This window comes from Crinia signifera, chromosome 8 (assembly GCF_055691185.1).
Source record: "Crinia signifera chromosome 8, ASM5569118v1, whole genome shotgun sequence".
NCBI classification, from domain to species: Eukaryota; Metazoa; Chordata; class Amphibia; order Anura; family Myobatrachidae; genus Crinia; species Crinia signifera.
In genome coordinates, this window is record NC_139224.1 from 117,920,767 (window position 1) to 117,944,120 (window position 23,354).

General features: G+C 41.0%; 1 protein-coding gene across 1 annotated transcript in view; it reads right to left on the bottom strand.

Annotated features, from left to right (window-relative positions):
- Positions 1 to 23,354, bottom strand: part of DPYD (dihydropyrimidine dehydrogenase) — a 1,077,189-nt gene that overhangs the window by 917,315 nt on the left and 136,520 nt on the right. Inside the window, exon 3 of the mRNA XM_083157059.1 lies at positions 10,542 to 10,624. Within this exon, the coding sequence (XP_083013185.1) occupies positions 10,542 to 10,624 (83 nt within the window). The remainder of the gene's footprint in view (positions 1 to 10,541; positions 10,625 to 23,354) is intronic.

Below are 23,354 nucleotides of genomic sequence, written 5' to 3' on the forward strand. Positions count from 1 at the left end.
GAAATATTTAAAGATCTCATTTATTCTAAAAATGACAAAGGACAAAAATGATTATGAAAGAGTTAAGCATGAATATTTCTATTTCTGGGCACGTGTCCATTGCCTTATACTAGCCAGACGCTAAAAAGCCATTTGGAATCACATCAGAAACCAAACAGGCATATTGAAAATGACAAGATTCCAAGAGATATAACGTGGACGTGGGCCCATTGTACTCTCCAGCCTTCATGCTGTGCTGCTGCACCGAACAGTGTCATGCAAAGACTGAATGGGATTCTTTTATTTTAAGTAAAAAAAAAAAGGCATAATAGTTTAACAGGCTCAAAATGAAGATTCCTAAAGATCGGTGTTATATTATATGTATGGTGTAATATTTCCATTTAAAATAAAGATCTCCATTTCTAGGATGCTTTTCATTCACATCATTTTTCACAACAATATGCAGAAACGCTTCTGGTCATAGGTTAATTAGCTATATGCAGTTTTTCATTCGACTTTCTTACCATGTAATGATTTCTTCTCCTGTGGCCACCGCTTGCAGCCTGCACATGACCCAGGAGTCAATCGGCGACTGCGCATATGGGCGTGATTTCAGGGCAGGCGCAGACGTCATACGTCCACCCCGAGCAGGCAGAGGAACTCCTGCGTGTGCTGGGGCCGGCCAGTATTCCATTTTTGTGGACATGCCCATGAAACGCAGAGGGGCCCACCCCAGAACACCCCCTGCTATCACTCAGGCGGTGAGTGCCTCAGTGAAGGGAAAAGTTGCCTAAAACGCTTGCAGACCCCCACTATAGCCAGAGGTGACGAATTGGGACCTATGCAAACAGGTCTAAATCAGCCTCAAAGTGCCTTCTTTCTGTAGCGTTGGATGATTTTGTGGCATAACTGCCTCACATCAGATCTTAAGGCCCACATACATTAGGCTGAGGACAAATCAGACCCAATTCTCCTGTGAGCCACCCCGCAGCTACCCGGGAGGCTCACATGTAAAAAATGGCACATCAAGTGCCAAATCATATGTAAAACCAGGGAGCTAAAGCAGGTGGTGAGAAGAAGCGGGGTGAGCGGCAAGTGTTGAGCACTAGCGGGTGTTCAGAATGACAGGCAGTGGCAGGTAGTAGAATTTCAAAATGTCAAATGACTGGCCGGACTCTGATTGGCTGAAAAAGAGCACTCTCAGCCAGTCAGCGGCTTCCCTTCTGAGCGGCCGCTGATTAGCTGAGAGAGCTCTTAGGGTTTTTTAAATTCTAATACCTGCCGCTGCCTGTCCTGCTGAACACCCGCTAGTGCTCAGCACCCACCCTGCTGCTCCTCACCACCCGCTGCAGCACCAGCACCCAAGGTTGAACATGATTGTATGTGCAGCCTGTCCGACCTGATCCGGTCTGATGCGCACATGACCGCGCATTGGATAGGATCAGATGTCACAAACATGCTATTTTGGGCCGATTTCACTCTATTTATTGGGCCAAAGTGCTGCAATCGGGTGAAATTGACCCAAAATCACATAGGCTATGGGCACCTTTAGGTTCGATACCCACAAAAGCTCCGTGTGGAGTACATTGCAAATGACAAAGCAATTTCTAATGCAAGAAAGCATTTGAACTATAAACCAGTTAAATGCCAGCCCTGATTTATTGCATATGCTACTCATGAAAATGAATTCATTGTTTCATTTTAATACAAAAACAAATATTTGATATTATCAAATATTTTACTATTACAATGGATCACTTTATCCTTCGTAGGCATCCATGAGTTACACAGAAGTGTCTAGCTGTACTGTACCTAGAAAGGCAGCTTATAAAACAGTGTGGTGAAGGAAAAGCTCTTTAAACCTTCATGATCCCCCCCACAGTTGGCGATATTCTCAAAGGAAACAAAATCATATTTTACTTTATCTCATAAAATAAAATTATAATGCTGACATGAAAATGAAATTATTTATGTTATCTAGCATATTATACATGAAAACCCATGTAAGCTTGGATAAGCTCATAAGCTTTTGTAAACTTGGTAAAAACCAATTCAGTACAGCTATCTTCTGTCAAAGTATGGCAAAGTATTAAAAATGTCTTATACTCAATCAATTTGAAAGAAAAGTCTAAAACTAAGCCATTTGATTTACAGTTTAAATGCCTATAAATTATAGTCTATATATATTTTCCGCACTTGAAAATAAATCAAAATAAACCGTAAACTGCCTACGATTTAAAATTCCACAATTAACTTGATTAAGAAAACAATATACATCCAGAATGTACATCAAAAAGAAATTACAATATTAACATTGTGCTCTTAAGCAAGAAAATTAGATTTTAGATTCAATTCAACGAGATGAAAATGAAAATGTATGGCATAATACAGAATTTTGTTTACAGCAAACATACAGCAAATTCTGCGTTGTAATTGTAACGATTCCATATGATCTAACTAGAACACCACAATAGTAATAAATCTGGTCTGCATAAATATTTATAAAATATCAAAGAATAATTATTTACTCTGGTGTAATATACTAAAATAGTGTAATTCAGTGATAATCCACAACTTTCATTGCCTAATTTGCTAATCTGAGCTAAGGACCTTATTCTGGTCCACAAGCAACTCTGCAAATTTTGCAGCATTATTTGTGGATCAAACGCCACCCGCGGCACAAAAAATCTTGGTCGTGCGGGGGACCGAAGAAACTAGAATAACCCCAAGCACAAGTATATGAACGCAAAAAGTATTATAAAATATTATTGTTTTAATTTCTTGATACCAGTTAAGTTTAAGATCATCTTTAGTCTGAGACAATCTGTCATCAAGGGGCCTGATTCAGACCTGTTTGCTAGGCTGCATATATTTATCAGAACTGGTGCCACCCAGCCGAACACCTGTCCCTGTCCGCATCCCCTCGCTAGCTGTACGAGAACACATGCAGCCGAAGGGAAGATAAATAATTTGATGGTTGCTGACCATTAAATGGTTTTTCTTCCCTTCGGAAATAAAAGTCAGTCTAAACTAACTTATTTCTGCCACTGATCACCGAAAAGAGGGTGGCACTGAAGTCAAGTGATGTCAGCCTCCTGGCCCGAGCAGGCATCAACCCGAATGTTGAACGCATTCCCCTGCATATACCCTTACCCAGCCTAACCTACCATACCACCAGCTTTTTGTGTCCACACCACAGTCCCCCCACTGCAGATGCCACCTCGCAGCCAGCCACTGCAGAGGCCGCCTCACGGCAACCTTCTAAATCACTAAGTGCACTTTTAGATGAGGTCCCCACTTTAATAATAATGTGAAAAAAACTTTGGGGCATTAGTGTTAGTTTAGAAAGTTATATTCAAAATTATGGTATTAGGGTTGGTGCAGCAGTTTGGGTTAGGGTATCAGGGTTCATTTAGTGTTGAGGGTATAAAGGTTGGTGTAGGGTTTAGTAGTTTACAGTTATGGTTAGGGTAAGATTTGGGGTTAGGGTTGCGTTTAGGTCAGTACAGGTTGAGTATCCGGTATCCGGACATCCCTTATCCGAATTATTCCAAAAACCGTGGTTTTTGGAATCATTTGAATTTTTTTTTTTAACCCCCTAACCCTCTTTTCATACATACCAAGTCCCCGGGCGTCCACAGCAGGCCTCCGGCATCTTCTCCAGGGTCTCCAGCGGTCCCAGGAATGCATTGCGCGAGTGTGCGCGCGCGCGCCGGTGACGTCACCGGTGCGAGCGCACACTCGCGCAATGCATTCCTGGGACCGCTGGAGACCCAGAGAAGATGCCGGAGGCCTGCTGTGAACGCCCGGGGACTTGGTAAGTATGAAAAGAGGGTTAGGGGGTTAAAAAAAAAAATTCAAATGATTCCAAAAACCACGTGGTCCCGAGCATTTCGGATAGGGGATACTCAACCTGTATTACGTTAGGGATGCTATGCATCATTGATGTACTGCCCTAAATATCTTTGTGTAGATTCAGACCTAGAATATACAGTTTTGAAATGCTGTGTAAGGTGGATTGCAGTCACCTTTATACAAGCATCACTACACCTAGATCCTGTCCACTCCAAGAAATACAAGACACTGAACCTGTATCCAGCTAATGAATGGTCTTTATAAGGAGAGAAGTGGTATTGGCGCCTTTTTGTACCTCTCCTCCCATGTATGAAGGAAGTGTGCTCGGTGTTATTATTGAAGCTACTATCTACAAGATAGCACACTGATAGCAGTGGGTAATGGGGTGATTCAGGTTGGCTCAGTCAACAGCGAATTTGCGCTTAAACACCACCAGCCCCTGGTGCAGAGCGAATGTCCGCAGCGGTATGCAAATGGGTGTGTTCGCTGATACATCCATTTGTATGCGGCTGTACAGGCGAAACATTCTTCGATGGTGGGGGAGTATTCACAATCCAAGATGTTAATGCATCTCGGCACTGCCGTTTCCCGTTTTGCCTCGGTATCGTGTAGGTATAATACATTTGCCCCAATGTTGTGCAATGTTCTATGACAATCCACTGTATGTACAGTAAGCAGTGAGTTTGAATCATTTACAAAGCAAAATCAGGCAGACTCGCATACATTTCTGAACAGTCTGCACCTTGCAGAAATTCCTGAACCGCCTGCACCTCTGACGAATAAATTTGTCCAGCATCTATACAGAAGGTCCTTTCATAGACGTAAGGTATCATTGTATAATGAACATCACAAAAACAATTCTCAGCAAAGCAGCTAAAAAGCAACACATAGAAATAAGTCATGCTTAGACACTTCATGAATATCTCCTTGACATTTAAATTATTTTTGCATGCCTGTAAAGTGTGCACTTACTGCAATCACTGCAGTGCTCTTACTCGAAGGGCTAATGATTTCATTAGTTACTAAAAACTTTAATGGTGTTTCTTAAATAATTTTGCCATTTTTACTTTTAAGCAGAACACTATCGGAGTGCACAAAAGTGCTACTAATAATAAACACTTTCTTTCATTAATGTATATAAATTTTCCCATGCAGAAATAAATGGGCAAAAACATTTTATGATCAAACATTTACAGTTTATCCTTCTGAATTAATGCTTAGAGGCTTTTTTTAAAGCTGGAAACGTATTCATGTGGAAAGTAATTTTCTCACGGTCTAGTTGCAAATCAGCAGTAACTATGGCTATATGCGGTTTTTTTTTTAGACGCTGGGGCCAAGGTGTATCAAAAAGCGAAAAATCCAAGCCATCTTTAACATTTTTATAAATAGGGCGGTGCCGCGGGAGAATGAGATCGTTCATGATATTGGCCAGTGATGTCACCCGCCCCAAACTCTGTACATGCAGGCTCTGACTGTGTCAGGTTAAGTGGGGGGGGGGGAAGCTAATGATGCATGGGAGCGTGCATCGTTAATGATATTGAGCATAAATACTGACCGATGTTTGTGATGTATCATTAATGATATCAGTATTGTCCATATCATTAACGATATATCACCCAGTGTGTGGCGACAATAACAGGTCTGCATATGTGAGTACTTCCTGTAGCATATTTTCCATCGCTGTTGCATGAAAAGTGACTGTGTTCATCTCTAAATTGGGCCCTTAGTCTCTCAGGAAAAAGATAATTTGTAAAGATCAGATTTTAATGAGAGTAGAATGGACAGTGGCAAGCTTGCGAATAGTGGGCCCAGGTGGGAAAAATGCTTTGGGTCTTCATCATTTGCTTCACCCCAAGTTCATAATATGTTTCCTTTCAGAAGATTTCAGTAAGAGTGAGAAAGAGGCTAATGGCAACAGGGAGAGGGTGAAACATTTGTGACACCATGGAAAGTTTGACAGGGAGAGGTAGAGTGCGATACTAGGAAGAGACCATTGGAGGTATTCAATAATGGGTCATGGCTGTCAGCACAGCCTGACAGTCGGGACCCTGGCCCGTTTTTGGCCCACTCTCCAGTTTATTTATTGTCAAAAAGGGGGCATGTCTTCAAAAACTGCAGTGAATTGTTGAGATCTGGCGGTGATCTCTAGAATCCATGGCTGTTTTCAGCTTAATGGGCCCAACTGCTATTAAAGTCAGGTTAATTTTGTCGTTCTACCTCTTCAAAGCTGTTGGGAATGGCAGCATTGAATAGGCACCTGCTGCTTTTTCCCCTGTCATAAAAAGCGACAGGAATTGAATACCGAGCCCTCAATGTGTGATGCCAGGGACCGGATGACAGGGATAGGCTGACTTACAATGGATGAGGAAGAAGGTGACAGGGAAAGAGGCATTGGGTAATGCTAGGTAGAAGGTTGATTGGGCTTTCTGCCAGGGTCAGTCTCAGGCAGCAAGGTCAGCACACAAAAGAGAGGAAGCTGGAGTCAGAGTAATAAGGAAAGGAGAGTAGATCCATGCCCCTTCTCAACCTTTGACAGTAGCCTAGGCTCAGTTTCTGAGATGCCTACTTTATTTATAATGAATCGGCTGCTTTTGAGTAGGAGCAGGGACCACTGGCAGGTGGCAGTGGCATAAAATTAGTCAATGCAGTAGCAATAGCCCCTACAGTGGTTTGGAGGTGCTGGAAGCTGTGGGTGATGGGGGTCTGTGGAAGCTATTGCTACTGCAGATACTTGTGTGCAGTCGCAACACACCTACCCCATGGAAAAGATCCCTTACAAAATGCCTGCCTCCTCACAGGAGACAGTTATTAAAAATGCTAGAGAAGGCAGTGGCCATTTTGGCAGGAACTTTTAATGGGAGCAAGAGCGGCGGACCCACGCGGCAGCCAATTGAGGGGGTGAGTATTTTGCTGACATCAAACAGAACACATATGGCAGACCTTTGGCAGGATACTGACGACCTGGTACCATGAGTGGGCTTGCATGATTCTGGCGGGGGTCACCGGGTTTCTAGTTAGGACCCTTTACTCTGGCAGACCTCAGGGCAATACACTGCCACTAGTTTTGCTTCTGGGTATGAAATGGATTACACACATTCCATTGATATTAAAAGGTGTTACCAATGAATTTTCACACATTGACTAGAGTCACAAGCCCACTTGTTTTATTACTCTGTAGAATCAGATTTAATCTGATCAGATATTGCATTGCTTTGGGCCACACACTGGGGGTTATTCTGGTTGATTCGCTCGGATGCGTATTCGCATCCTTGTGGCTCAACCTGACCCCGCCTTGCGAATGGTGGTACACCGGCATGCAGCGCTGCAGCACTGCCCAACCTAGCATTGCTAGGATGCCCTACACACATCGCTATGTGTGTAGGGCCCATTTGTCACGGGTGTGGATCGTATTGTCGACCCGACTTAGGTCAACACTGTTGGGTCGATAGGCAGCAATGTCAACAGGGTTCTAGGTCGACATGGGTGAAGGTCGACGACATGGGACAATGTCGACATGGGTTTAGGTCAACAAATGCGTTAGGTCGACATGGGTTTTTTCACTGTTTTTTTTTTACCCAAATGTCGACCAGTCGACATGGACACAGATGGAAGTCAACCGCAGCCCCTCACATGGCTCGCTTCGCTCGTAGTGCTTCGGGCACACTAAATTATTCTCCCACCACGCCCTAGTGGATGGTAGGGCATGAAATACAGCCTGTCGGCACATGTCGGCTCAAAAAACAGTGACAAAAACCATGTCGACCTCGCAACCTGTCAACCTTGCCCATGTCGACCTAACGCATTTGTCGACCTAGACACCTGTCGACCTTCATCCATGTCGACCTAGAACTCTGTCGACTTGTTGCCTGTCCACCCAACGGTGTTGACCTAATGACTGTCGACCTAAGTCGGGTCGACAATACGACCATATCCCATTTGTCACAATGCAATGCAACTAGAAATCATGAGACTTTTATATCTCTGTATGTGACTGTCTCTGAATCTGTATATGAAGTTCTACAATGTAGTACTATAGCTGCAGCTTTTCTTATATACAAAATCTAATCGGCTCCATATCAGTCAAACACAATATACAAGTCTCATATTACCATATTAAGCAGCACAGTCTCCTCACATAATCTTACATTATCCTATATAATAAACAGCTAACTCTGTTCCTCACATCTATAGGGGGTATTCAAGTGTGTTGCAGCCACTGGATGGGTCTGAAAGAATAAATTAAGTGTTGTTCTGTTCAGGTGGGCACAGCCGCTGGCACGTTTATGTTGTTCCATCATTTTGATGGCCAGAAACTAGTCATTAATAATTACACTGTAAATGAATGATTGCCTACATCAGGAGTACCATTCCCTTTTTAAAACTATTAGAACATAATAAGCTGCAGTTACATCATATATTAAATAATCAATGATTTTCATATAAAATACCCAACATTCAACAGGTTCCTATTGGAAATCATGTATCGGCGTTACTCTAATGGATGCAAATGGGTTTCAGCGTTCCACTCCAGAATACTCTAAGTACATTAGTATTTAAATTGTACTAATAATCTATATTCACATGTACTGTACAAGGATGTTAGAGAGTTCTTTGCAGTCTCTTATCCATCGGTATAGTTGAAGCAATGTAAAACAGCAGGAACTTATGCACAAAAAATGACATTTAATGATCAACAACAATCACTAATTACAGAACTAAGCCCTATTTACACTAGAGGATATTATAAACAATATTGCTCAGAAAGGGGCTTCCCAAACTGTGTGCCGTGGCACCCTGTGGTGCCATGAGGCTCTTGCACGTGTTCCTCGGGTTGCTGGTCCAAGACCAAATCAAGTCATTTATGATCAAAGCGATATGCAAAATCAATGGCAATAATACAACATGTGGGTAATTCTAAAGGTGCGTACCCACGGTACGATTTATGTTCCGTATGATATTGTATAAGATTTCCCAGGAAAGTCCCAGTGGTCAAAAACATAAGATTTGTGCTTAAAATAACGTACAATGTGCATAAGATATCATATACTATATGACGTCACAGCTGTACTACACTATACTTTTTATGCTTTCTAGCCAGAATTGAGTTGCATGCTCACCCGAGCAGCTCCCTGCCAGACGACCGGCGGGAGCGTGCATCGTACGTCGGATAGTGCGTACACACGGTAAGATATAGCGCACAATCTAGCATGCTATTCGAAACTAGCTAGATAGTGTGATAGATTTTGCACTATATCTTACCGTGGGTACGCACCTTAACTTTTTTTAGTTTGTTAACTTGTTATTTTCCTTTTGACTAGGGTTGCACATATTGCAGGGGTATTGAACAAGTGTCCCACTAGCCATTGTGGAACTACACATCCGATCACAGAGTCTTTCATTTACTTCAGTTTTGCAAGAACATTTAATAATTGATATTAAATATTTGCGGAGATGCCAGCCATCAATAGTTTACTAATACTGTTGATCGCACACTCCTTCAATGCACCTGTTTTCATGAGTTTACTGCAAGTATTAAGCATCCACAAGATGTATCTCGGAAGGATCACATCTGATATTGGGAGATTTCTCTTGTAGTCCTCCAGTTTTGACTATAAATGCCAGAAAATCCCCCATAGCTGCTAAAATGTCCCTGGTAGCTCTTGCAATGTTTATATAGCATTGGCTATAGTTGCTCATGGGATACATTCCACACAATTTACCATTCAGTGTCTATATTTGGCTTCAAACTACTTGAAGATGATTTAGAATGTTAATGATGTATAGTTAAGGTGCATACACACTGTACAATGTTTTTTGACCAACGTCTTTGACCAATTTTGTTAATTTAAGCCATTCTGAATGAAATTGGTCAATATATCTTTCAGTGCGTTTGCGACGAACGACGAATGATGATGCGTATACCCGCCAGTTGTTCATAAAGGTTGTTCGTCAACTGTGCATGCAGCTCACTCTGGATCAATACATTGATAACCAATTTCCCTTGACTGATTTAGTTGAAAGACGTTGATGACCAAATTCCCTTGAACTCAGTGTCCTAGACAAAAAAGGTTGACGAAAGACAAACAATCTAGCTACAGTTTTTAGAATTTTAAAAAAAAAAATATATCCAAATTGAGCTGCCTGCACAGTTGATGAACAATCTTGATGAACAACTGGCGGGATGCGCATCATCATTCGTCATTCGTCTCATAAACACTGAAAGATATTTTGACCATTATTGTTCAGAAGGGCCAAAATGAGCGAAATTGGTAAAAAAAAATTGTAAAAAAAAAAATGTACAGTGTGTATGCACCTTAATGGTGTAATTAAGTGTCCAGCTACTGTATATTTTTTCTTTAAAAAAAAACATTTCAAATAAATACAGGTTGTAGCTAAATTATTCAATATGTGCATTTTATCATCCTTGCAATGCTGTTCATTTATGACTTCGAATAAATATAATTCACATGAACCTTAAGCATTTCAAGGAACCAATTAGACATTTATTTTTCTACTGCGCACTGAAGCTTAATATTTATGCAGCTTTAAAGCAAAATGCAGCCTCAAAGGAAGCCTATCTAGTGACAAATTAATACCTTGGAGAACAGAGCTGAATAGTGGCAATAAACTAATTTGTTCCCCCAATAATGAAGAATGACTTTTGCTTTGCCACATGGATGACTGTTGCCATGGCAACAAAGACTTACCTCATGGCCTCTCGAAGTGCTCCTCGCTCACCAAGAGTCGTATGTTTGATGTCATCAAAATTATTTTCCAGTTTCTCACATTTCTGAAACAAGACATTTATCATTAATATAAATGAGTTTAGCAATGTCATATACACTTCTTCAAATATTCTATGATTTATAAAACTGTTCACATATATTCTAAAATGACAGCGAAAATGACATGGCCAAAATTGAAAAACGATTTAAAATACAGTAGATAACGTAGAATACGTGTGGGAGGTCTATATCCACATTGTATGCACAGATCATGGGAAAAAAAAACAAGAAACAATGGGGCATATGTATTAAGAGATAAAATGGAGGTAAAGTAGAAGGTGATAAGGCACCAGCCAATCAGCTATGTTTGAATAACGATAGTTAGGAGTTCTTTAGCTGGGCATTATCACCTTCCACTTTATCCACCAGGCTTAAGAAAATCTGCCCCAAAATAAGATATAGCCTTTTGAATGTCCTTTTGTTACTTCACATTTTTTCAGGCTGGGTACACACTATGCCAATGAACCCACCAACATAGCAGTCATGGGGCAGATGCACTAAGCCTCAAAAGTGATAAAATGGAGATTGATAAAACAACCAACCAATCAGCTCCTGCCTGACATTTTTCAAACACAGTCTGTGACATGACAGGTAGGAGCTGATTGGCTGGGTGTTTATCACTCTCCATTTTATCACTTTTGAAGCTTAGTGCATCTGGCTCCCAATTTGTTAAGCTTACACACCAAAAAGCCCTCTGTATGTCTGTGCACACATCACAGCTGGGTGGGCATTTGTATTTGTGTCAGTGTCGATGATTTGGGCAGCCCATGAATGGAAGGTAAGAACCAAGTATCCCATAGTCATCCCAGGAACACACTTATATACTAGGGTTGTTTTTTTTTTTTTTAGGAAGCCAATAAAACTACAGTATAAGTTTATTTTTTGAATTTGGGAGGAAGCTGGAGCACTTGGAGGAAATCTAAGCAATCAGGGGAGAGAATATACAAACTCAACACAGATACTTCTGAAAATTAACCCATGACCTCAGTGCAGTGGGCAGTAATGCTAAACATGACACCATCCATATTTCTAGCTATACAGGATTGGCAGCTGCTGTGCGGCAGACACATTGGACGCTCACACCCGCAAACCCGCAACAGATATCGCTCTAGTTTGTACCCTGCCTATGATTATGAATAACGCTCTTAAAGATTTTCTATGGCCTTGTAAAACTCTATAGGAATTAGCACTGGTCTATAAATAGGGATCTCATAACAAAAGTACATTTTTCTGTGGGTAGATGTCAAGGTGATTTGAAAAAAAAAAGTGTTTTACATGGCCATAGAAAATCTTCAAGAGTGTTATTGATGGTCTTAAGAAATCACACACCAGATAAAAAGACTAGAGAATCACACATTTTTCAGCTGAAGGAATTTGATCAGGGCCACACATTGCAACAATGAGACGAGATATTATGCAATGAATATAACAATATTTTATAGAAAATGCTTTGAATATCTTTCTTTGATCACACATTCTTTGGAAAGAACTGCCAACCAAATTTGTGAGAGCTGTTCCGTGGCCTATGAAATGAGAAATATAGTCTCCTGAGCTTCGGTATGATGTGACATGTCTTTGATAAGTAGGGGGAAAGGATTTGGTGTACTGCATGCATCTTAAACACAAGAAATCACCTTAACAGCTTGGCCTCTGAACGTTAATCCTTCAAGAAATTCTATTGTGGAAAAGCAAAGCAGGTGCTTTTCCTTGGCTCATTTTACACTTCTCTAAAATTCTTTTAAGAAATACAAATCTAGGGTGGATTACATCTGTCTTCTGCGCGTGGCTCGTAACACAGGGAAAAAATATACAGAGCCGCATCGATAGTAGATTCTGACGATCGCTTTGTCTTCCTAACATAAAATTAAACTTTTTTTTCTATTTTTTAAGCATTTTTATCTCAAGCAGCACTGATATGCTTACGCACTTCATGGTCATCTGAAAACGCTTAAGTTAAGTACACACCTTAGCGATGTGATGGCCTAGCAATATGGTGATGTGATGATAAATTGCATCAACATACTAAGTGCATGATCCGCTGTGCAATGATATGATATATACATACACACATACACTTGTTAAAAAACTATTATGATCAATTGGGTATCACATAGAAAGTTTTAATAAGAATCATATTAAAATGTATGCAAAATCAAAAAAAAAACATCAGTATAAAAGAAATACATAAAATTACTGGTAGAGTGGGTGTCCATATATGTCTGGCTGGATGCCTTGGTGCTTTTTGTATCTTCTCGTGACACAGATGGTATAGCTCACATTAGGGATAGGCTCCAAAAAGTGTGCCTGGTGGTGGTGTCCCAAATAGAAGTACCCAGTGGTGACCACGTGTCGGTTTGTAGGAGAGCTGGTCCAAGCGGGGTATTTCAATGTGAAAGTTCCAGAGTCCTGCAGGAAATATGGCTTGCTCTGACGTGTTTCGTCATCCACAGACAATTTTATCAAAGGTACACACCTTTGATAAAGTTGTCTGTGGACTAGCTACTGTATATATATACATATATTTACTTACTTTAGGTAAGGTATTGATGACCATTATTATTATTCCCTTTATTTTAAGGCTCCACAAGTGGTTTGCAGCGCCGCACAATACAGGGTACACAGGACTAAACATAACAGTAACTGAAGAACAAAAACAGCACAGATAACAATTAGCAGCACAATTCTTAGTACATAATACAGCTGAGATTTACGTTGCAGGTTGTCAGTGGTAAGAATGAATGAACACAAGTGAGAAGAGATGCGGGTATAAATGATGGGTGAGTAAGAGAGCTGCAATTGATGTGCGAGAGAAGAGGGCGGAGAGAACAGGAATGAAAAGGGCCCTGCTCTAAAGAGCTTACAGTCTAGAGGGAGGTGCTGTTCATTGTAAAAGCAAAATAAGACATACAGTATTACTGATGTCTCCTAGACCCTAGACTCCTTCACAATCCAGTCCATCCGGAATAGGTGGAATAGCTTTTCTTTAAATAGTGAAAAGGAGGTCCAGACCTAAAGAATAGGTTTCTTAGCTCAGGATTAATAAAAGTTTGCGAACACCTCGTGAGATTCTTTGGCCTTGAGGTAACGTCCTGAAAATAGCCCATTCTGGTGTAAAAGGTAAGTAATTTACCAAATGATCCATAGCAAATTTATAGACCTTAAGCCAAAAATGTCTAACTTTTGAGCACAACCACAGACAATGAAATAAGTCTGCATTGTCCACCTGACATCTAGGGCACCTACGACTTTGCGAATAACCCATCATGAAACTATGATGTGGACTAGCTTAATACAGAAATACATTTACCAACTTATAGTTCAAAACAGATTTATCATCAAATATTATACACTACCCAAGTTCATCCCACTACCCAGCTAATTAAGCCAAGTCCTCAAAATATATACTTATTTTACTTTGGTTAAAGCATGCCTAGCATTGTGGTTGTATTGAGCAACCATGGAAGAAGCACCTCTGAAAGTATAAACACCCATTTACCACCAAGCTATAGCTTAGGATAAAATGTTCTGCTGTCTCCAGGGTAACAACAACAATCTCTCTGATGTAACACCTCCACTCTAGATAAAGAATTTGAATAGAATAGAATAGTGCTATGAACGAGCATAATGGACCTCAAAGATGTACTGCAGCAGATAATAAAGAGATCTCGTTTGGCCCCAGTCTTTGTTTATAAAAATAAGGCTACATGAAAGGACAAAAGTTCAGTGCTGAAGCGATAAATATATAAGTGTATAGATTTGATCCTACATAAAATAATTGAGTTATTTTCATAAATTTCCTAATTTCCTATTGAAACTGGTCCTGCTATAGTGGCACAAAGATAATTCACTTTAATAGTTAAATCAGTAGGGATAAGCAGGTAAAAATCTCTGAGATCCAAAAATAAAAGACATTTGGTGGTGCAATTTTTTTTTTTTTTAATTACAGGGGTGTGCAGATGATGATTTTGGCGGCCCATAATATATCAGGCAACTTTCAACATTCAGCCACTACGTGCTGAAGACTGGAGTGAGAGCAAACACTCCTGAACCTGCCCTGCCGTCATCTGAAGCAAGAGGTGGTAATGAGATGGAAGTCAACCCTCTAGATGCTTCAGAGGATGGAGGAGCAGCAAAAGGCCATTCAAGCCTATACATCCACCTATGACATAAGCAAAAGAGAGGGAATGCATGCACCTGACTCAAGCTTAGTGGAGAATGATTTTCAGGTTGTACAAGCAGGGGCGTAGCTAGGGTGGAGCCAGTGGAGCTCCAACTTAGGGCGCCGAAAGTTCAAAGGGCCGCCGCGCACGCAAACTACAGCCTGCCCTGCTGGGTCTTCTGTGAATGCTGGCTCACAATATCAGCTGTGAGCCAGACCTGGAAAAAGACATTTCAATGTTGTTTTTTATTTCTGAATTGCTGCAGAGATGAAGACAGACTTGTCTCCTTCTCTGCACTTTCCGGGGCCACTGCTCAGAGCAGCTCAGCAGCAGAGGCTCCTCATAGAGAGCTCAAACAGCAGAGCTCAGCTCTATGCACAGCATAGACTGGATCACATAGACAGGAAGCATGTGCAGCAGCAGCTCCTCTCCCAGGCACTGTGACTGATGTCCTCCACTTCTCCTCCTCAAAGGTATTGGTTAGTGCTCTGTGGGTGTGGGGGTTGAAGGGGGGGAGGGGGCACTGGCAGTGTGTGCTACAGTATATGTATGTTTGTAGGTATGCTGCATGAGTGTATATGCTGTGTGTCTGTATTATATGCTGTGTGTGTGTTGGGTTTTGTGTGTATGCATGCTTTTGTATGTTTCTATGTATGCTGCATGTGTATGTATGCTGTATTTATGTATGTTGTGTGTGTAGCGCACTTAGAAGTCTGCACTGGCTCCGGTCAGTCAGACGCTGGAGCGTACGGTTGCTAGGCAACACAGGACGCAGTGTCGAGCGACGCTGAGGTTCCTGGCTGCCAGGTGACGCGGTACGCACGCATGCGTCATGACGCCGGGTGGCCTCCGATATCCATGTCAGTACTCATAGAGGTGTGTATCAGACCAATGTGTCTGATTGGCTTATGGCCGGAAACTCCTTATATGGAGATCCGACCGGCATTCCGTGTAATGCGGATGAACCTATGACCATTTAGCACTCCCTGTTTACACTGGTGTTTTCGATTGATTCAATTATGTGGAAGCCTTATATACTGGGCTGGTGCACTCATTTAGTGTGGGTCAGTCCAGGATGAAGGCTGAATAAGCCGAAACGGCTCCGTTGACTGCTACCTGACTGTTTATGATGCTGTACTTGGGTGACTATGCCAATTAATGTCTCCTTGCCTCTCTACCTTTGCCATCAGTTGCATCCCAGTCCATGTTTGGCTAGAACCTTGCCCACATGATTTGAAATAAATTCCTTTTTACATCTTTAATAAGGAGTGCTGCCTCATGTGTCTGTGACATGAAGTTTTTCTATGTTGTGTGTGTATATATGTATGGTGTGTGTATGCTGTGTGTATATGTATGCATGTATGCATGCATGCTGTGTATCTATCTATCTTGTATGTCTGTATGCTGTGTGTGTGTGTGCATACATGCTATTTGTGTTTGTGTGCATGTATGTAAGACAAGGGGGGCCCCTAAAAAATTACTATGGGATAGATGTAATAGCGTCTCAGTTTGGTGCTCGTGTGTGTGTATGTGTGTGTGGGGGGGGGGGAGCACATACCCTTGCTCCAGGCACCATTTCACCTAGCTACACCACTGTGTACAAGGTTCTCCAACCTTTTGAACTTGCTACACACGTGAAGTTAGTTCAGACACTGCCAGCTTGAGTCAGGTAATTCCCCTCATAATGCTTTTGCAAAAACAGGTAGAGAAATTGAAGGAGGAGGTAAAACAGAGCGATTTTGCAAAGTATGTGGCCACCGTGCTTGATGCTAGGTTTAGCACTTATGTACTGTATCTCTGTTTCTGACAAACACTTGTCTGCAGAGGTGCAAAGACCTGATGGTGATAAAATGGTCAGCTACAGCATATTGTGACAGGGCAACAGCTTTTCTCCTGCAAATTAGGTTGCAAGGGAAAAACGTAAACTTTCTAGACAACCTGCTGGCGATGATTCAGGGCAGTCAGGAGCATCTTTTGATATCTGGTCCGGACTGAAGATCCGGCAAAAATTACTGCTACTGTCACTGCATATGATGCCAACAGCATTGAAAGAATGGTGCAGGATTATATTGGTGACAGCATCCGAGTAGCCATGTAGGACAGTCCGTATGTATACGGACAGGAAAAATAGGTAATTTGGAGGCCTTTGAACAATTTGGCTTCATTTTACCTATTTTACCACCCCCCCCCCCCCCTGACCCCACCCCCCCCGGATCAGCAGAATAATATAAATGATACATTCCTACAGGAAGACCTTTACCGGCAATTAACTCCAGAGACCACACAGGGAAATGTGATGGTGGTTAACAGTGGGGTCAAATTCATACTCTTTGAGGAAGAGGTGGTAAGTAATCAGAGGATGATGACATCTTGCCTTTGTAGAGCCTGAGAGATGAATTGCTTCTTTTTTTGTAAGGGCCCAAACAAACCAATCATTTCAGCCACAGTCATGTGGCAGACCCTGTGGCTGAAATTATTTGTTTGTTAAAGTGTGCATGTTCTGTTTATACAACATACGGTTGGGTGGGACAAATCCATCTTGCACCTCTTTTCTTTGTCTGCCAGGGGTGCTGCTGCCTGTCTAGTTACTTACTAGTTACTTATTAGTTAGGTGGTTGAAGACAAACTTGAGAACAATCCAGACTAGTGTGGGGTAACCTTGTCAAACAAAGACATAGTCAGCAGTCCTGAAGCAAGACTAAAGGTACAGGGGTGCTGTACTTTGTGTGTAATAATAATAATAATAATAATAATAATAATAATAATAATATAGAGTTGCTGTCCTAAGTGCTATTGCTGTAGAGAGGATTGCTGTCCTGTGTGATGCTCAATTTGACCTACCGTGTTTCCCCGATAATAAGACCTACCCCGAAAATAAGCCCTACCCTTGATTTTGGACACTGGTCCTAAATAAGCCCTGAGCTGTGTCACAGCAAAGAAGAGCTGGACATTATTGAGACTTAAAGGAGTACTGGGGTATGTTTACCTTTATCACGGACTGGGGACATGTTTATTACTGTAAGGAGGACTGGGGGCATGTTTACCGGTATAATGGAGGACTGGGGGCATATTTGCTGATATAATGGAGGACTGGGGGCATGTTTATTAAGGAGTACTGGGGTATGTTTACCTGTATCAAGAAGGACTGGGGGCATGTTTCTTGACATTTGCTGTCAATGTTCATTAAAATAAGCCCTACCCCTAAAATAAGCCCTATGGTGTTTTTTGTTCAAGAAAAAAAAATAAGACAGTGTCTTATTATCGGGGAAACACGGTAGTAGTGATATTGTATGGAGGCTGATTTGAAATTCATGGATACATGTGGCAGGGGTGGTAGTGCAGAAAGCATTTACCTGTCCGCTATGCACTGAACATACACAGCCTAGCAAACAGGTCTGAATGACGCCCAAAATGCTTCCATACAGTGAATGGCTGTAAGCACTCTGAATGATAGATAACTTCAACCATTCACCAGTGAGAATGTTAACAGCCATTTTAAACTGACTACAGACTGGAAGTAGGTGGAAATGTCTTGCCTGTCTGATTATGTGAACAAAACCCACCAGTGGTGTCTCCAAAAGAGGGGCTAAAGCACAGTTCAAAATTTAAATATAGAGGAGACAATTTTGAACATTTCAGAAGGAAATGTAGGATAATTGTATGTGATTGTGAATCAACTTATGGGGAATGAACAAAGGTACAATGCCCAGGGACAGAAGTACATCTGTCCCATGCCAATACAGTTTCCACATTTGCTTCCTATTATCTGTATTTTATAATAGTATCCTAAAAATTGTTTGCCTTCTGTCAGCCCACAGGTTTCAGAATAATCTGTACTCTCCCTGCATCTCTGATTAACTGTTCATTGTGGCCTTACTACAGAGTGCAGAGATGGTCACCTGATGCAGAGTCTGGCTGATCCCAGCCCAGTCAGAAGGCACTCAGCACTCAGTAACTAAAGGGACAGTCCGAAAGAAAACCTAAGCCCAAAATGAAATATAATACTGAGCTTATGGTCATTGGTTTATAAAAATATCCTTTTTAAAATGCATGACTAGTGAGCATAATAAAATTAATTTTTTCATGTTTTATTTATTAACAATAATTGTCAAAATTGTGGATTGCAAACGCAAAGTGTATAATTTTTAAGACAGTGTTTGCAGATTTTTAAAACTTACATTTATTACAGTAAATCTAATGCAATTCTGTGCATGTGTTAGCATATGCTGTGCTCTTGTAAAGAAGAATCTTTTAAGTCTATTTTCATCTCTGTAGGTGTTAAACATCAAAAGTATGAATCAATACACTGAAACAAACAGTGCAAAAAGAAAAGCAAAAGAAAAAAACAAAACATTACATTTGCCAGTAATAAGAGACAAAACTTCTGCAATTTATGTCATTTTAGTGGTGTTTTGGTATTCCTACAGCTGTAACTGAAGAGATTTTTAGGATCCTTTATGCCAGGGGTGGCCGGACTTTTGTAACCCAACATATATTTTTTGTACACTTACAGTGATATACCAAAATATTCATCTCCCAGTGCATTATGCCCCTTACACATGATGCCACATGGAATGAGCTGAAATTTGCATTATGCCACACAATAGGTGCCAAAATTCACATTATGCCACACAAAATGAGACAAAATTCACATTATTGCACACAGTATGAGCCTAAATTCACATTATGCCAAACAGTATGAGCTAGACTTCACATTGGGGGTTGTTTTGGTTCACTCAACAAATTCCTTTTTAGAAGGAAAAAACTATATACACTGCAGGGGGGAGGGGGACAAATGTAACATGTGCAGAGAGAATTAGATTTGGGTGAGTTATGTTGTTTCTGTGCAGGGAAAATACGGACTGCTGTATTTTTACACTGCAATATAGATCTCCCTTTGAAGTAAAACCCCACCCAAATCTAACTCTTTCTGCACAAGTAACATCTGCCCCACCTGCAGTACACATGGTTTTGTCCTTCTAAGAAGGAATTTGTCAGGAGTGAACCAAAATAACCCCCATTATGCCAAACGGGATGAGCCAAACTTATTTATTTATTTACAGTCTCTTATATAGCATAGCAGATTCCGTTGCGCTTTACAATAGTAGACCGTGATAAAACAAACTGGGTAACAACAGACAGACTTGGAGGTTAGAGGGCCCTGAGGCAAGCTTACAATCTATAGGAATAAAGGAGGGAAACACAAGGACAAGCATCAGTAATAGCATAGCAGTCCCACCAAGTTACAAGTCCAGAAGGGAAGCTATATAATACATAAGTGCCTCAGAGGGTTATGCGTGTAGAACTTAAAAATGATAGGCTTGCCTGAAGAGGTGAGTTTTCAGGGAACACTTGAAAGTTCGGAGGCTAGTGGAGAGTCTTATTGTGCGTGAAAGGGCATTCCATAGGATGGGAGCAGCCCGATGAAAGTCCTGTAATAGTGAATGGGAGCTAGTGATCCGTACAGAAGAGAGATACAGATCTTGTGCAGAGCGGAGTGGTGGAGATGGGAGATATTTTGTGATAAGTAAAGAGATATATGCTGGTGCAGTATGGTTAATCGCTTTATATCTGAGTAGAAGTGTTTTATATTGAATACGGTAAGATACAGGCTACCAATGAAGGGACTGGCAGAGCGGAGCAGCAGACGATGAGAGTTTTGCAAGGAAGATCAGCCTAACAGCAGCATTTAAAATGGATTGCAGTGGAAGGAACAAATTGATGTTTGAAAATATATGGGGAATGAGATTTTATAATGTATATGGAATGGTATATATTTTTGTATAAAAGGTTGTACTCTTTAATAAAGAATCATTGTCTTGCAAGGAAGATCAGCCTAGCAGCAGCATTTAAAATGGATTGCAGTGGTGAGAGTCTGTTCTTGGGAAGACCAAACTTCACATTATGCCCCACGGAACTAAATAAATTGATGCAACACCAAATGACACACAATTATTTTGTGCAATGGGAGGGGGAGGTTTACTCTGCAAATGTAAGTACAGTCAAGTCCATAAATATTGGGATCTACACAATGCTCATATTTTGGGCTCTATACACAGCCACAATGGTTTGAAATGAACCAAACAAGATGTGCTTTAATTGCAGACTTTCAGCTTTGATTTGCAGGTCTTTACATCCAAATCAGGTGAAGGGTATTCTATATGACAATTGACTCAAAAGCTATTTCATGGACAGGTGTGGGCTATTCTCTCATTATTTCATCATCAATTAAGAAGGTAAAAGGTCTGGAGATGATTCCAGGTGTGACATTTGATTTTTGGAATCTGTTGCTTTCGACTCTCAACATAAGATCCAAAGCAGGGGTATAGCGAGGGTGGAGCCGGCAGAGCGAAAGCACTGCTCGCCGGTCCGACTTCCGCATGGCGCCCAGTCATCTGCAGCGGAAGCACAGAGTCTTTGACAGCATTACAGAGACCTTGTGCCCCTGCAACAGAAAAGACATAGGGGGGCATTATATTTCTAAGCAGCACTAGTATGGGCATTATGGACCTTATTCTAGTTCACTCTGACAAAATCCTTCTTAAATGGACAAAACCATGTGCACTGCAGGGGGGCAGATGTTATTTGTGCAGAGAGAATTAGATTTGGGTGAGATATTTTGTTTCTGTGCATGTAAAATACGGACTGATTTATTTTTACACTGCAATATAAATCTCACTTTGAAGTAAAACCCCACCCAAATCTAATTCTTTCTGCACAAGTAATATCTGCCCCCCCTGCAGTGCACATGATTTTGTCCAGCTAAGAAGGATTTTGTCAGAAAGAGTGAACTAGAATAAGGCCCCATGTGTGTAACACAGTGGCAATACAGGGGGGCATTACATGTGAAAGTGGCACTAATGCCCCCTGTAGTGTCACACACACACATGTAATGCCACTGCTCCGTGGCATTACATGTGTGTGTGACACTACAGGGGGCATTATGCGTGTAACCAGCACTATAGTTTGCATTATGTGTAAATGGAACTAAAATGCCATGGGGGTGTGCAAAATGTATAATTACTCCTTTGCATGTATAGAGTTAGCCTAAAAAATTACAGTATGTGGCATAATGTGTAATGAGCATTACGCTGTGGCACAAAAGTGAATTAAGTATTATGATGTGTTGCATGTGCAATGGGCATTATGGCCTGTGGCATAATGTCAACTAGGCATTATGGTATGGGTCATATTCTGTAATGGGCGTTACAGTTTGTGTGGCATCATGTGTAACAACTATAGTAGATGACAGAAGAATTACTTCCCTGGTGGAGAAAAACCCTTGCACAATAGTTAGCGAAATAAGTAAAAGAAATCGATTACAGGTAAAATGAATGCCACAGTTCAATACACATTACAGCTTACATGTTTAAAGTAGTAAGGACTTGATCAACGTACTACTAGAGGTCAAAGATGGATACTGAGTGTTTAAGTATGGGAGAGCTGTGAGTGAAATGTTAAGAGAACAGTGTTTAGACAACAGGATGTAAGAGCTTAAAATCTAGTAGGAAGGGGCAACAGACAGATAACATGAAGTGCAAGCAAGAGGGAGGTGGCTTGATGGCAGGTTGTAGAGAGGCAGATACGGTCAAGGCATGTGGCAGGGGTATGAGGAAAAGCCTCAGAACTAAGTTGTGCAGCGGAAGGGAGATGAGACAAAGAGACAAAGATCAACTTGTACCAGAGTGGTGGGAAGTGAAGAGTATTGAGAAGGAAAGGAACTGCTCATGATCCAAAACATTCACCTCATCAGTGAAGCATAGTGGTGGAAGTGTCATAGTTCCATAGTTACATAGTAGTTAAGGCTGAAAAAAAGACTTGCGTCCATCTAGTTCAACCTTCGTTTATTAGCTTAACCCTTGTTTTTATGTAGTCAATACTGATACGTTATTTTAAAGACAGATTGTTTTTCTTAATTGTATCCCTGGATGTTTTTAATAAATAAATGTTTGTCCAACCTTATTTTAAACAAATTTATTGTGTCTGCAAACACCACCTCACCAGGAAGAGAGTTCCATAGCTTAGTTGCCGTGACCGTGAAATTTTTTTTCCTTCTAAGGGAAAAAAAATATTTTCTCTTTGAATTTAAACTCATGCCCACGTGTCCTAGAGTCCTTCCAGTTCCTTATATTGCCCCCTGATATATTTGTACATGTTAATAATGTACCTCCTAAAACGTCTCTTCTCTAGCGTAAACAATCCCAATTTGTTCAATCTGTCCTCGTACAATCTCCATTCCCTTTATTAGTTTTGTTGCTCTTCTTTGGATTCTTTCCAGTTCTATGATGTCCTTTTTATAGTGCGGGGCCCAGAACAGTACTCCATATTCAAGATGTGGTCTAACCAATGTTTTATACAGTGGCATATTTACTGTTGAGTCCCTAGTTTCCATACCCCTTTTTATACATGCCAGTATTCTATTTGCCTTGTTAGTTGCTATATGACATTGTGCAATGAACCCCAATTTATTATAATTATATTTATTTGGACTCCTAAGTCCTTTTCTAGTTCTAAATTACCCAATGCCTTCCCACTTAGAGTATAACTAGCACATTGGTTATGTATCCAAAGGTGC